The sequence below is a fragment of the Numida meleagris genome, chromosome 2, assembly GCF_002078875.1.
Source record: "Numida meleagris isolate 19003 breed g44 Domestic line chromosome 2, NumMel1.0, whole genome shotgun sequence".
Taxonomy (NCBI): domain Eukaryota; kingdom Metazoa; phylum Chordata; class Aves; order Galliformes; family Numididae; genus Numida; species Numida meleagris.
Genome location: NC_034410.1, coordinates 104,674,319 through 104,687,607, shown reverse-complemented (window position 1 = coordinate 104,687,607; position 13,289 = coordinate 104,674,319). Strand labels below are relative to the sequence as shown.

At 40.0% G+C, this 13,289-nt stretch overlaps 1 protein-coding gene and 1 pseudogene across 4 annotated transcripts in view; one reads left to right on the top strand and one right to left on the bottom strand.

Annotated features, from left to right (window-relative positions):
- Nucleotides 1–2,053, top strand: part of TRAPPC8 (trafficking protein particle complex 8) — a 50,642-nt gene extending 48,589 nt beyond the window's left edge. For all 4 annotated transcript variants that reach the window (XM_021388849.1, XM_021388848.1, XM_021388847.1 and 1 more), the window contains one exon: nt 1,011–2,053. In XM_021388849.1, the coding sequence (XP_021244524.1) occupies nt 1,011–1,245 (235 nt within the window). In that variant the 3' untranslated portion in view covers nt 1,246–2,053. The remainder of the gene's footprint in view (nt 1–1,010) is intronic.
- On the bottom strand, nt 6,049–8,509 carry LOC110393498 (annotated as a pseudogene).

Below are 13,289 nucleotides of genomic sequence, written 5' to 3'. Positions count from 1 at the left end.
ATCTTTTTTTTACAGCAGTGGCTTTAATGAAAGAATGGAAGGTGATCAAAGCTTCATATAATTGACTGGAAGTCTTCAGTCAGGTCTCAGTTTTTGTTTCTGACCATTGCTGAGAGGACCATGAGCTCTTTAAGTGGATAAACTTTGCAGATCTTCTTTTAGAAAAGTGTTGAAATGTAGAAATGTTTCTGAACTTGCAGAGTACCAGTTTCAGCAGACTTCCTTTATTAAGCGTATGTTGGTATTTTATTTTTAAAGTGACAAGTCACCTGTAAAAAGCAACTTCTGAAGTAAAAACTTTACTTTCTCCTGTAATGTGATTTAGTATAAAACATCATCATAGAACCTCAAGTATTTTTAAGAATCCAGTCGTGTGCCTTGAAACTTCCTAAACATCAAAAAAAAAAAACCAACCTCAAAAAAACCCCACCAAACCACCTCCCTAACGAGTAGATCACTGTGATATCTCTGAGCAGTGTATATCTGTTGACCACTTCTATGTGACATGCACTCTGATTTGTCTCTGGTTGATGGGATGGGCCTTATGGAGTTGTTTCCAGAACAGTTTGGATTTTGTTACCGAGTCTGTTCTTATGTCATGATTCTTAAAAGGACTGCGAGTATACTGAAACTTATAAGTATAAAATGCACGTATAGAGTTTTGTGTATGGTATATTGGGAAACAAATGTTTTAAAAGTCTATACTGATCTATCTGAGGCAGAGTTTTAAGGGAAATTATTGTAGGCAGGCAATCAAAAAGACTCAGTTACGTCTGGGATTCTAAAGAAGGCTGACACCTGGCACTCTGGATCTGAAGACTGCCCAAATAGTAACTTAGTTTTCTAATTCCTGGCTTTTGAGAAGAAGTTTTGAGAGAGCATAAACAAGGAGCTGATGATGGACACAAAGTACCTCCTGAAATTTTGGAAAAACATTAAATAAGGGATTTGTATAAACTGCTAATACGTTTCAAATGCAGAGAAATAATGTATGTTGTCTTCTTTTTCAGCCCAGAAGCACTAGAGATCCATGGATCTTTTACATGGCTTGGGCAAACGCAGTACAAGCTTCAACTGAAAAGCCAGGAGGTCTATAGCTTGCAGCTAAAAGCTTGCTTCGTTCATACCGGTGTCTATAATCTTGGAACCCCCAGAGTATTTGCCAAGCTAGTGGACCAAGTTACTTTGTTTGAAACAAGTCAGCAGAACTCTATGCCTGCACTGATTATTATCAATAATATCTGACCACTTCCTGAAAAATCATACTAAAAGACAAAATAAATCGGGTTCTTTTCTTATATCGCTGGTTGACATTTTGCTGCAGTTTTTTGAAATAGCACCTCGAACATCTAACTTGTTACTAGAGATTGTGTAGAAAAGAAAATAGCAAAATACTCAGACTTGTCAATTTGTTTCTCAATGCAACGCACGTTGGACTGAAAATACGTTTATCCTTTTATATAATGTATTTCTTCTCTGGTAATTAAGATACTCATAACACGAAGTAATCTTCAGCTCCAGATCTGAACATATTTCTACGTCCTATGTCCTGTCAAAAATGCAGCTTGGCTGCTGTTACAACTTCCAGCATGGCGTGTTTAATATTTGTGGCTGTATTAGGATATGGTTCGGGAAGAAACCCTCATTGGCTTTTTCCCTGTCTAAAGCCGTTAGTCATAATAAATCCCAACCTTACTGTGGAGTTCAATAGGGTGTCTCCAAGCTGTTTCTCAATTCTTTAGTTTAAAAATTCGTTTTGAGTTTTCATGTTTATGAAAACTGGTGACCATTCGAGGTTTACATACAAGTCCCACCTAGGGTGTTTCAAAAATAATTTCTTCAACCAGTTTGAGTATTTTTCTCACTCATCTCAACACAGAATGCACTATTTCACAACCATGAGATTGTCATTTAAATTGTCACTTGCTTTATTATGTAACTATAACAATTGATCTGTTTTAAAAATAAAATCTACTCAAGATTTTCAAGAAATGTATTATATTTATAACAAATTTACTGTAAATAGAATAAAACATACATCATATTCACTGTATGGACTGTTGCCTTTGGATTTTTTGCTTCTTTTATACAGCTGTAGCGATCTACAGGTGCTGATTTTGTATGAGAATTCAATTGTGTACTGTTTTACCTTAGTCCTTTCTGCTCAGGTGAAGTTCTTTTCCTGTTGTTGTGTGTAGCATTGGTGCACATGGGAAATCAGAGATTGCTTCATTTGCCTTTTGAGTTCTTAGTGTTCCTGGGAGCAAACCTCAATTCTTCTTGGGGAACATCAGTTAGTATGCAAAGGGGATTTTTGTTTGAATAATAGTTGCTGTGTGAAGCAGTCAAGGGCAACAAAGCCAGTGAAGAGTTAGGAGGTGTGGTTTAGGATGGATTATCTGAATACGAGGAAATCTGAAGTACATAATGAAACCTAAACTTCAGGCTGTCTACCATAACTTGCAGCTGAAGAAGATTCCATCATAGGACAACAATGACTTCTGAAGGCAGATTGACTGTTACATAAAAATTTTTCTGGACACTTTTTCAACTCTTACCCAGTGCAACTCTTTGACTGTCTCCTGGATTTAAAATTTCCTGAAAAGTCTTTGAATCTAGTCAAGGCATGTGACCTTCTGTAGTCATACTTAATGACTCTGGATTATGCTGACTCTTCAGCAGAATAATTGGATATTACATAACAATAAAGATGTTGCTTCTGGGACTGAGTGCTTTTCTGCTATTGGGCGGATTTGAAGGATACCTTCTTGAAATGTTTCTTAGCATAGCAGTCTTATACTATGTCGTGAGTTTGGGCACTCCTTTTAGAAAAGAAATCATCATGCCCATCATGTCAGTGATCTGCTACAGGTCACAATGTTTTAAATTGCAGCTGATATTTTTTCAGCCCTTCTTCAAAATACTTCAGTGGTAGAAGTTGCATTATTCGGAGGATGCTTCTGCAAGAGTTCTGTGACACGAGTGAGAATTTAACTGGTTTTCAGACTCAGAAGAAACCACAATGAAGCGGGATCTCCTTGTGATTTCGAAGTTCACTATTGTAAAGATTAGGCTTACTGGAGGCTTCACTACAGAAGCTACCAGGCTGTGCTTGCCTGGTGATCACTTGTCAGTGATCCTAGCTTTGTAGATTAAGTAAACTACTACTTGGTGTTTCTATTAGTACATATCTACGTTTTCAAAAAACAAGCAAACAAAAAACACTGTTAAAAGAGTCCTTGTGAAGCTTGGCTTGAAAGAAAGAGTTTAGGTGGACCCTTCATTTTTCTCAATATTTGTAGGATTAGGGTAAACTACTGATGTGACAGCAGGCTAAAGGAGCTAGAGTATTGTTTCACGCGGCCTGGGTAAAACTAGCAATGTTTTCAACATGCAGTTAGGAGGTGCATTTTTGTTTGTGTATCTAGATGGGAACTTCTTCTTTGTGTACCTAGTGTTCTAAAAGAGTGCTCAGCTTGGCAAAGTTCAGTAGTATAAGCTGTTTCAACCTTACAGGTTTCATAATATCTTCAATAGGCCCTGAATATGACTTAGAAAGCATGCAACTTCTCAAGGCATAGTTTGAGAATGGAGAGAACACCAGTCCATGCGTTTCATGGTTTTTATGCTTTGCCTCACTTCCTTAAGCTCTAGAGGGAATGCTAACATTTGAGTCCATTGTGTGTATGAATAAATGGCATTCATGGCATTGTAGCTAAACAATTCATTTATATGCTTTTTCTCACTTTTCCTAGTAATTCAGGCAGCCGGTTCTGTATTCCTAACTCTCCTATAAAGCAGTGAAAATCTTCTTTTAGTTTTCATGTGCAAATTATAGCTGGATCAATTGTATTCCATATGTTTGTAATTTGCTTATAGAACTTGCATGTGAGACTTGAGGCAGTATCTAGTGTTTTTTGGGTATGAACGTCTCCAAGTGCTTTTAAGGATGCTTAAGAATATTAGAAAAAAAACAGGTATGCTGCATGCCAGGAATTAGAAAGGGAGTGTAGGAAGTGCACAGTCCTTCAATGAGGAGAGAGGGGAAGGTAGGCAGAGAGAATAGGCTGAATACAACTGAAGAAGCAATGGGAAACAGCTAATGAGAGTGAAAGGAGGAAAAGAGGACAGAGCTGCTAAGGACCTCAATGAGAATGAAGAATGAAAACAATGTCCAGATCCTGCCTGTAGGCAGTGATTACAAAAGAGAAAGTAGAATGGTGATTGCTGTCAGTTAGACAAGACCAGTGAAAGTGAGAAAGTGTGCAATGTGCCAGAGAAAAAGAAGGGAGCAGGTTTAATGAAACTGTGGTAAGGAAAAGTATGGGATCACACAGCTAGAAATGAGAAAAAAAAGGAAGAATCTGAGCAGCACAAGGGCAAGCAGAGGGAGGCAACATGCAGTGCCTTTTCTCAAAAAAAAAAAAAAAAAAAACGTTTCAAAGTTTGTATTAATATTGAAGATCTATTTAATGTGTTGTTAAGGCTGTCAGCCACAACTTCTGGAGTCGTTACAGTTGGTGCTTACTACAAAAAATAAAACCTTTAACTGTTCTGTGGGCAAGGGAAGACCATTCAAATGCAACTAGACTGGCTGGTAGAATAATGGAAGGAATGTCCACAATGTCCTATGTCAGCTTCACAAAGAGGCCCCATTCTGTGCTTCAGCTACAGTGTTTACCTGAAGGGAGATTTCCTTGATCTTACTGATAAAGCAGATGACTATGAAGGAGCAGGGAAGTGATGGGCCCTCTGTAGCTCCGGTGAGACTGCACCTTTAGTACTGTGTCAGTTTTGGCCCCTTTACTGCAAGAAAGTCATCGAGGCCCTGGAGTGCATCCAGAGAAGGGTAACAAAGCTGAAAGAGGAGTCTGGAGCGCAAGCCTTATGAGGATCTTATAAGGAACAGCTGAGGGAGCTTGGGATTATTCAGTCTGGAGAAGAGGAGGCTCAGGGGAGACCTTATTGCTCTCTACAACTACCTGAAAGGACATTGTGGTAAGGTGGGGGTCAGGTTCTTCTCTTCTGCATTACTATCAATAGAGCGAGAGGGAATGGCCTCAAGTTGCTCCAGGGGAGATTCAGGTTGGATGTTAGGAAAAATTTCTTCTCAGAAGGAGTGGTGATGCATTAGAATGAGCTGCCCAGGGAGGTGGTTGGGTCACTGACCCTGAAAGTGTTCAAGAAACGTTTAGATGTTGTACTGAGGTACATGAATCAGCAAGGAAATAGTGGTGGAAGGTGGATGGTTGGACTGGATGACCTTAGAGGTCTTTTCCAACCTTGGTGATTCTTTGATTCTATGAAATTATAGCAAGGTATAGAGTCTTTTCTGTTGTCAAGCATCAATCTCATGTCAAATGGTAGAGATAAGACTGAGTATATTCTCCTTGAATTGTATGTTGTATTTGTTTAAAAACAAAGAGCAACAACAACAAAAAACACCAAAGGAAAAATAACTAAACAAAAAGCTATGACTAACTATGTTTATATAGCTATGCAGTTTCAGAACTGATTGCCTCATTTTAACTTTTTAATTAAACTCTTATCCATTAAAACAAGAAAAATAGCCTGCTTTAAATTGCAATCTAAATTACTTGTAATGGAAACACATCTTTAATATCTGTATTTCAAAGTACATTATTTAAATCTTGTTTAAACATATAATTTAATACAGTAAGGCTTTAACTAGCAATAAGTGCCAAAAAGTCATATTTTACAAATTCAAAGCAATAATTATCTGATTTAGAGGTAAAATGACTTTTTTTTACCGTTTTGTATTTTCTTCCAATTTACTTTAAATACATTAAGTCCATCTGAATGATGGATTTAGCAATTGTACTGAATGCTTTCACAGTACATTTATTAGACAGGTGATGTTCTCCTGCTACTGAGTACAGGTGAGAAGCCATATTCTCCATGTGAGTTGGTTACAACTTTGAGTTTGGAAGTTTGGAGACAATTGATCTGTCACACAGCCTTCGTTCTTACTAATATGTCATATTTTTGAAGTCATATGGTTGTACTGGAAAGTGTTTTATACTGTCTCTACAGTGAAACGGTTGGGCTCCCATTGCCTCCCAGTGCTGCCCCAAGTTGCTGATAGCTCATGGGAAAAGCACACTGTACATATACTGAGAAGGTTACAGATAAATCACAGTGACTGTAAGATGCATCCACTACAACGGCTTTAAAAATATATAAACCATTGTACAGAGGGAAAATGCTCTTATTTTTATCTTCACAAAGAATCTGATACCTGACTGAGGGCCACTTCAACTCAGGCCTGCTCCTATTCTTACAGCTCACATAGTTTCTTCTAGTCCATGCAGTATGTGGGAACTTGTTGAGGTTGAGGGAACTGGGCTTGTTTAGCTTGGAGAAGGGAAGGCTCTGGGGAGACCTCATTGTGGCCTTCCAGTACTTGAAGGGAGCATATAAACAGGAGGGGGATCGATTGTTTGTGAGGGTAGATAGTGATAGGACAAGGGGGAATGGTTTTAAGCTGAGACAGGGGAGATTTAGGTTAGATGTTAGGAGGAAGTTTTTCACTCAGAGGGTGGTGACACACTGGAACAGGTTGCTCAGGGAGGTTGTGGATGCCCCATCCCTGGAGGCATTCAAGGCCAGGCTGGACGTGGCTCTGGGCAGCCTGGTCTAGTGGTTGGCGACCCTGCACTTGGCAGGGGGGTTGAAACTCGATGATCTTTGAGGTCCTTTTCAACCCAGGCCATTCTATGTGGATCTGCCAACTCCTGTTCTGCTAGCAAAGAAATCCAATTTTGAGGTTGAGAGAAACATTTGGCGTCATATGCAGTCAAAAGATAATCATAGTTATGCATTCTATGTATTTCAAACATAATGAAGTCAGCAGTGACACGATCCTAATATTTACCATTTTCCCATAGCTCAAGAATAAGTACCCAAGGATTTTTATAATATATCAGAAGAGGACATCCCAGATTTGTAAAGTTATATTAAAGTTATATCTGTTGATCGTCCTGTTGTGTTTTCTCCAGCAAGAAACTGTGGGTCATACATGTTATGGCTGATTGTATAAGTGAAGATACTTCTCAGTGTTTCTTCCCGAAAGATGCCTTTTCCACCTGTGGTTAGATTTTTAAAGATTCGGATGTGCTTTGTAGGTGGGCAGGACACTGCAATAGAGGCGCAGTCATGGGAACCACATCGAAACAGCCAACAGTATTGTCAGGGGCATCCACAGTAACAGTAGACAGCTCTCCCTCATGTATGCCATCATGGAAACCAGACTCAACAGACTCAAGCTAGCATGTGGGGATTGCTGACCGTCACAAAAAGCACTATATTTTTAATTTAATTCAAAATATATGTACTGCTCAAAGTCATATTTTTTGTATGGCAAGGTAATAGATTTTGTTATGGAAGTCTGTTATGAGGAGCTCCACAGCACAGAATTGCTGAGATTTCCAAACTGCTAACTGCACATTGATTTTGCATTTATTGAAATCATACAGCTGAGAAAAAATTGCTGAATGCAGTCCTGAGTAAGGTCAGCCACTCTCTTTCTTCAAACAAGATCCCAGTATTTTTGAAATCTATGCTATCTTCCAGGGCAACATGTACTACACTAGTGACCAAGCCAATGCTGCCATAGAAAAGTTGTCCATCCCGGGTTAAGATTGCAATCTGGGAGCTGCTAGTGGTCATGAAGAAGAAACCATTGTCAGGGAAAGCAGTGCTTTAAAATGTGTTTGAGGGCAGGACAATCACTTCTTCCATTACCAAGCCACTGTTAGAGGATACAAACAAAGTGTCTTTTGTCCAGAGAATGATGAAAACTGTAAAAATAAGATTCTGGGTACTCCAATGCTTAGTGGGGCCTTTGGGCAGCAGGTGGAAGGTGGTAGAGCTAATGTTTGGACATGTGGTTGTTTGTGGTGCCATTGCATCTAAAATAGGTCCCTGCTGCAGCCTTCCCTGCCTTGTCCTCTCCAGTTCCATAGATAAGCAGGCCGGTCACAGATAGAGCAATGAAGCTGTAGACTCCGAGCAACATTCCTTTCTCTCTTGTATTGCTCTTGACATGTGTTATTGTGTAAACCCTGTCCTTCAAAAGGAAGATGTTGGAGACTGAGTGCCTTGTGTCATAAGCAAAAGGGATCTGGCTAAGCTCCTGGCGCTGTGAGTCTTTTCCCAAGTAGCAGCAATGGGTATTTGACAGTTCAGACACAGAGGAAGCAACTCCTGCTGATCAGACCCACCTGTCAAGGTTCTTGAAGTACAGATAGACCTGACCATTGACCACCAGTGCGACTCTCACTGTGTGCTTGAAGGCAACTGCACTGACAATGGCTTCTTTGGCCTCAAATTATTCTGGGATGGACAGTGGGGAGAGGATGCTCTCAAAAGCATTTATGCTGATGAAAACATCCTTCCCCTGGTACATATATACCTTTGGCTCCCCACCAGGACCAAGCAATTCACAGGGGTGCTGCAGGACGATGGGGCTGTCACCATGGTAGCTCATGTGGGTGCCTCTTGCCAGCCTTCCCTGAAGGCCAAAATGTACCAAGTACGTCTGATGCCAGTGGCTGCAATTCAAGACATCCTTTCTGTCCCACAGGCAGAGCCACAGCCCAGCCCCCACTGCTCACCAGGGCCAACACACCACGTCCCTGGTAGCTGTAGGGCTGATGGCTGTGACAAGTGACAGTGGTGACAGTTAGGCATAGCAGTTACAGTGGGGATGGCTGGCTGGCATTGGGTGGGGATGTGCTGAGGAGAGGAGCTCTTAAAGGAAGAGGAGGTGCCTTTAAAGAGGTTTTCTTCAGTAGCACGGTTTCCCTCTTTACTTCTCCATCATTGTCTGAGTACAGCTGCACTGTACAGCTTTGCTTCTGGGTGTTGATTTTCTTTATGTACACTTAAATTAGCTTAAAGAAGGATGTGATTCAAGCTGAAGGTGGAGCACAGCATTGCTGTCTTCTTGTAGGACAGCCTCTAACTGTAGTGCTGTGAGTCCGAGTCTCATGTCTCATGAGGTGACTAGGGGTGCATCCCTTGCATTTGCTGATGTTCAGAGGGCAGCAGCATGGCAGCTTTGAAGACTGCCTCCAGACCAGCTTACCTGAAAGAAGATGCCTGGATAGATTTAGAAATTAATCTACAAAATGCAGTGTAGTTGTGCAAGAAAACAAACTGACTTGTATTCCCTTAGGTTCTCCTTGCCATGCAAAGATAAATGGTGGACTTTTGTTGAGGAAAAAAAAAAAAAAAGGTTTTGTACATACTGCTCTGTTCCTCAGCTATAAATTCCTGGGTGTTAGCCTTTGCACTCCTGATTCCTAAGCACATTGATGCCAACCTGCCCTGACCTGCTGGGAATGCTGCCCACTGCCCTCTGCAGCTGTTGGGTGGGACCCAATGGCTGCTGCAGATGAGATGCCACCTACCCAGCAGTTGCAGGCCTGTATGAAGGAGTTGAAGACCCACACTGTTATCTCTAATGGGGTTTGTGCCTGGGAGAAGAGGCTGGCCCCCACCTCACCACAACCTCCTTTCAGGGAGTTGTAGGGTTAGGGTCTTACCTCTTCTCCAGACTGAACAATCCCAGCTCCCTCAGCCACTCCCGTTAAGACTTGTGCTCCAGACCTTCCACAGCTTCATTGCAATTCTCCTGTTTATGGTCAATTGCTTCTACTTTCATCCTTGGCAGACTACAAGTTCCTCCCTTTGAGACTATGAACCTATTGTTTCTACTCTTTCTGTTTCTGTTCAGTAGAAATAATGCTCGATACCTTTGTCCTTTCTGGGTCCCAGTGCAGAGTTTGTGTTTTGAGGTGTTACCAAAAGGTACTCTTTCCATGCATAATACAGAGCCATGCATGTTTAGCAAATTAGCTAAGATAAAATGATGTGTAGAATCAATTGTTTTGAGTTTTGTCAAAGAAGTAGCTGAGTGGAAAACACCTATGCCTTGGTGAGCAGGGTTGTGTATAAAAGGTGTGATGAAAATGAAACAGTACTGGTTTTGATTGGCTTTCATTTTTTAAACCTGAGGTTGTCATAGCTCTACACTGTGAGGAAGTTGAATAATAAGCCAAAGCTTTCTTACTGATCTGTGTTTACACTCCATTGGCGAGACAAAATCAAGATTTCCAATATTCTTCTCTTGGAAAATGCAAGTGGTTGGCTGCCTGATGGAAAGCAGTTCTCCTGTCAGTGAAACTGCTTGGAGGAGATGGAATTCTGTGCGGCAAAACCATAGGTATGCTCAGATTAACTGGGACAGAATTTCTCTTCAAATTTGTTACCAAATATATTTAGGTAATATATAAAACAAGGCTTCCGATTTTACTCAAGAGATTGAATGTGAAAATCTTATAATTCAGTGTTTACTGTGATACAGAGCTGTCTACACAAAGAATGTCACCCAGCACAGATACCGGAAGCCGGCTCTCTAAGTGCAGTGGGTATGGCAGTGAGCCCTGGATATTTTTTGCTTATCCTGCTGTTATTCCAGTGAGGTAAGGGATTATTTCTGAGTATGTAAAAACTGAAATATTTTGCAGAAATTGAATTTCACTGAAGGAACTTCAGCCTTTCTTCATGCGCACATTGCCATTATTTCTGTCACTTAATGTCTGCTGTCTTTTCAAATGTATTATCCTTGCGTAATTTCATGGAGGAATAAAAAATTACTTTACAGGGTAAAAGCTAGACTGATGCAGAGGATAGTCATTTTCTCAGCACTTCTGTTTCTAAAACCACAAGTGCTGATTAAACATAATCCAGGACAAAGTGATTTCCTGATCCCATTTAAATCAAGATTTATTTACTATGCATTTCTATAACTTTACAAGAGTGAATCACTAATTTGTAAAATGTCACTTGGATACTGAGTTCTGCTAATTGCTTTATTAGTGGCTGAAAATGTGAAAAATTAATATTTTTAAGATGTTGCTTATAGACCACAGCAGTGTATAAATCAATTCAGCTGATGCTTTTGAATGTTAGTCCCTTGGGTTTTCCTCTTTTTAAGTTATAATAGATGTGGTGTGCTCCACATCTACCCTGTTTCCACCAGAACAATGAAAATCCTGCTCAAAAAAACATACCATAACTTTAGATTTTTACTTTCTGTTGGAAATAATGTAGTGATAGTCGTTAAACAGATGTCTCCCAAGACCTAGATATCTTGAAGCCCTAGGATTCAGAAGATACTTTGTGTGTGTTGAGGAGGTTGCAGGGAAAGTCACAGCCACTTATGACCAAGAAAATAAATACTTACACTTGAAAACATGATTTGAGTGTACCAAAAATTCTGTGGCCACAAGACAAATTAAAAACAAACAAGCAAACAAACAAGCACACTGCATCTCTCCCTGTTGTGGTGCCAGTGGCAAACAAAGGGAGCTGCTGTAGAAGGCAAAGGGCAGTGGTGGCCCAAAGCACTTCTGGTTCTGCCTGGGAGAAAGAGTAGGAGGAAAGAGGACCCCAGAATGTTTTCCTGTTTTGACAGAACGGATTGAATGCATCACTCGAGTTCAGGGGACGTGGCTCAGGAATCACAACTAATACAATTTTTCTTCTTTACATCTGTCCTTAAAGATCACAGTTTTGTTCTCCAGACCACAGGGGGAGATGCCTCAGAGGTTCATGTTCTGTTTCTGGCTGCTGTTCAAATCCACTCTGATTATCTATAGGTCAAGAGAGCCCAAAGCATTAACTGCAATAATGAACTGCATTATCAGCTACACTAAAAGCACTATTAAATTGCTTTATTTTTGTATAGATGCAAATTAAAGCAGAGCTTGTCTTCAACTTATTGAAATGCCATTTAGTTACATATATATATTTTGAAATAGCATGTAAAATTTTTCAATAATGAGGCCTCAAAAGATTACATGGAAATAGGGAATATTTATTTAATTGTTTCTCACTGTGTTTTTTTTCTACCAAGCTACAATTCAGAGAACGTGAATGGGTGCTGAACATACTATTCAGAAAAGTTTTCTTTTCCTCTGTCCAAAATTTCACTAGTTTTGTTCAGTATTTTAGGAAGCTGGCTACTGGCTACAATTGGTGTGCATTTTCAGTGTTCTATAATATCCTTTCTGAGGGTGTGAAACTCGACATTGATGAAGATTGCTGTGAAAATAATTTTCTTAGCATTGAGAACTTGCCATTAAAAATCAGATGTTTAAACTCCTTTCATTGAAGGTCTTTGCAAGTTGATATGCCTCTGCTACACAAGTCACTGTCTTTGTCCTCACTTTGACCACTAGGTATTCATAGAAATGAGAGGCATTTGAGAAAAAGCAGCATTTTTTGCATATTTTCTTTTGTCTTGAACAGAATCTTTACAACACAAATCTGTAAATTAAATGCATAGCGTTAAAAGTAACAGACTTTCTATCTGAGATAATGCTGTGCCTGAGCTGTCAGTGCTCTGAATCTCAGTGTGATTAAGAGCACTGAGTGACAGGGAAATGCCTGCCTTGCAGAAGCACTGCAGTGCCAAGTAGTGTTAACAAGAGTATGAAAACAAGAGCTGAAGATCCTACTCTTATATTCAGCATATACTGAAATGAGCCAGCTGTACCCACCAGCACACCAGCTTTAGGATGTCTGGGAGCATACGGGACAGCAGTCCAGAAACCTATGCTTGCTTGCAGAGCTTATAGAACCATAGAATCATTAAGGTTGGAAAAGATCATCTATTCCACCCATCAACCAATCACCACCATGCCCACCAACTCATGTCCCTCAGTTGCTTCTCTGTCTGGTAGTCAAAATAATCTCAATCTCCATAATCTCAATTAGTTTGAGCAGTTTACTAATTAAATCTGTCTACTGAAAATATATATGGCTCTGCTTGCTATGAATGTTCTACGCCAACTATCTTAGCAAAAATCCTAGATGTTGCAGTAGACTGTTAAGTTTGTTAAATAGGTAATTACTCTTGTCAGGAGGATTTAGTCAGGTCTGGCTTCTTAGGAATGTTGGTACAATTTCAGCACACTGTTACTTACACAACAACTGCACCATACATGCATTGATCAGTGTAGCATTTCCAAAGACACAGAAATGAGAAATAGATTCAAACTTGACAGCCTTGCAGTGGACACTGACTTCCAGCTGAGGAGAATAAATGTCAATATTGTCATTTCAAGATCCTGTTTTTATGCATGAATCATAGAATCATAAAGGTTGGAAAAGACCCCTAAGATGATCTGGTCCAACTGTCAAGCAAAAACAACTCTTTGACAAACTACTGTGGTTTGACACTGGATACCACTGACTAA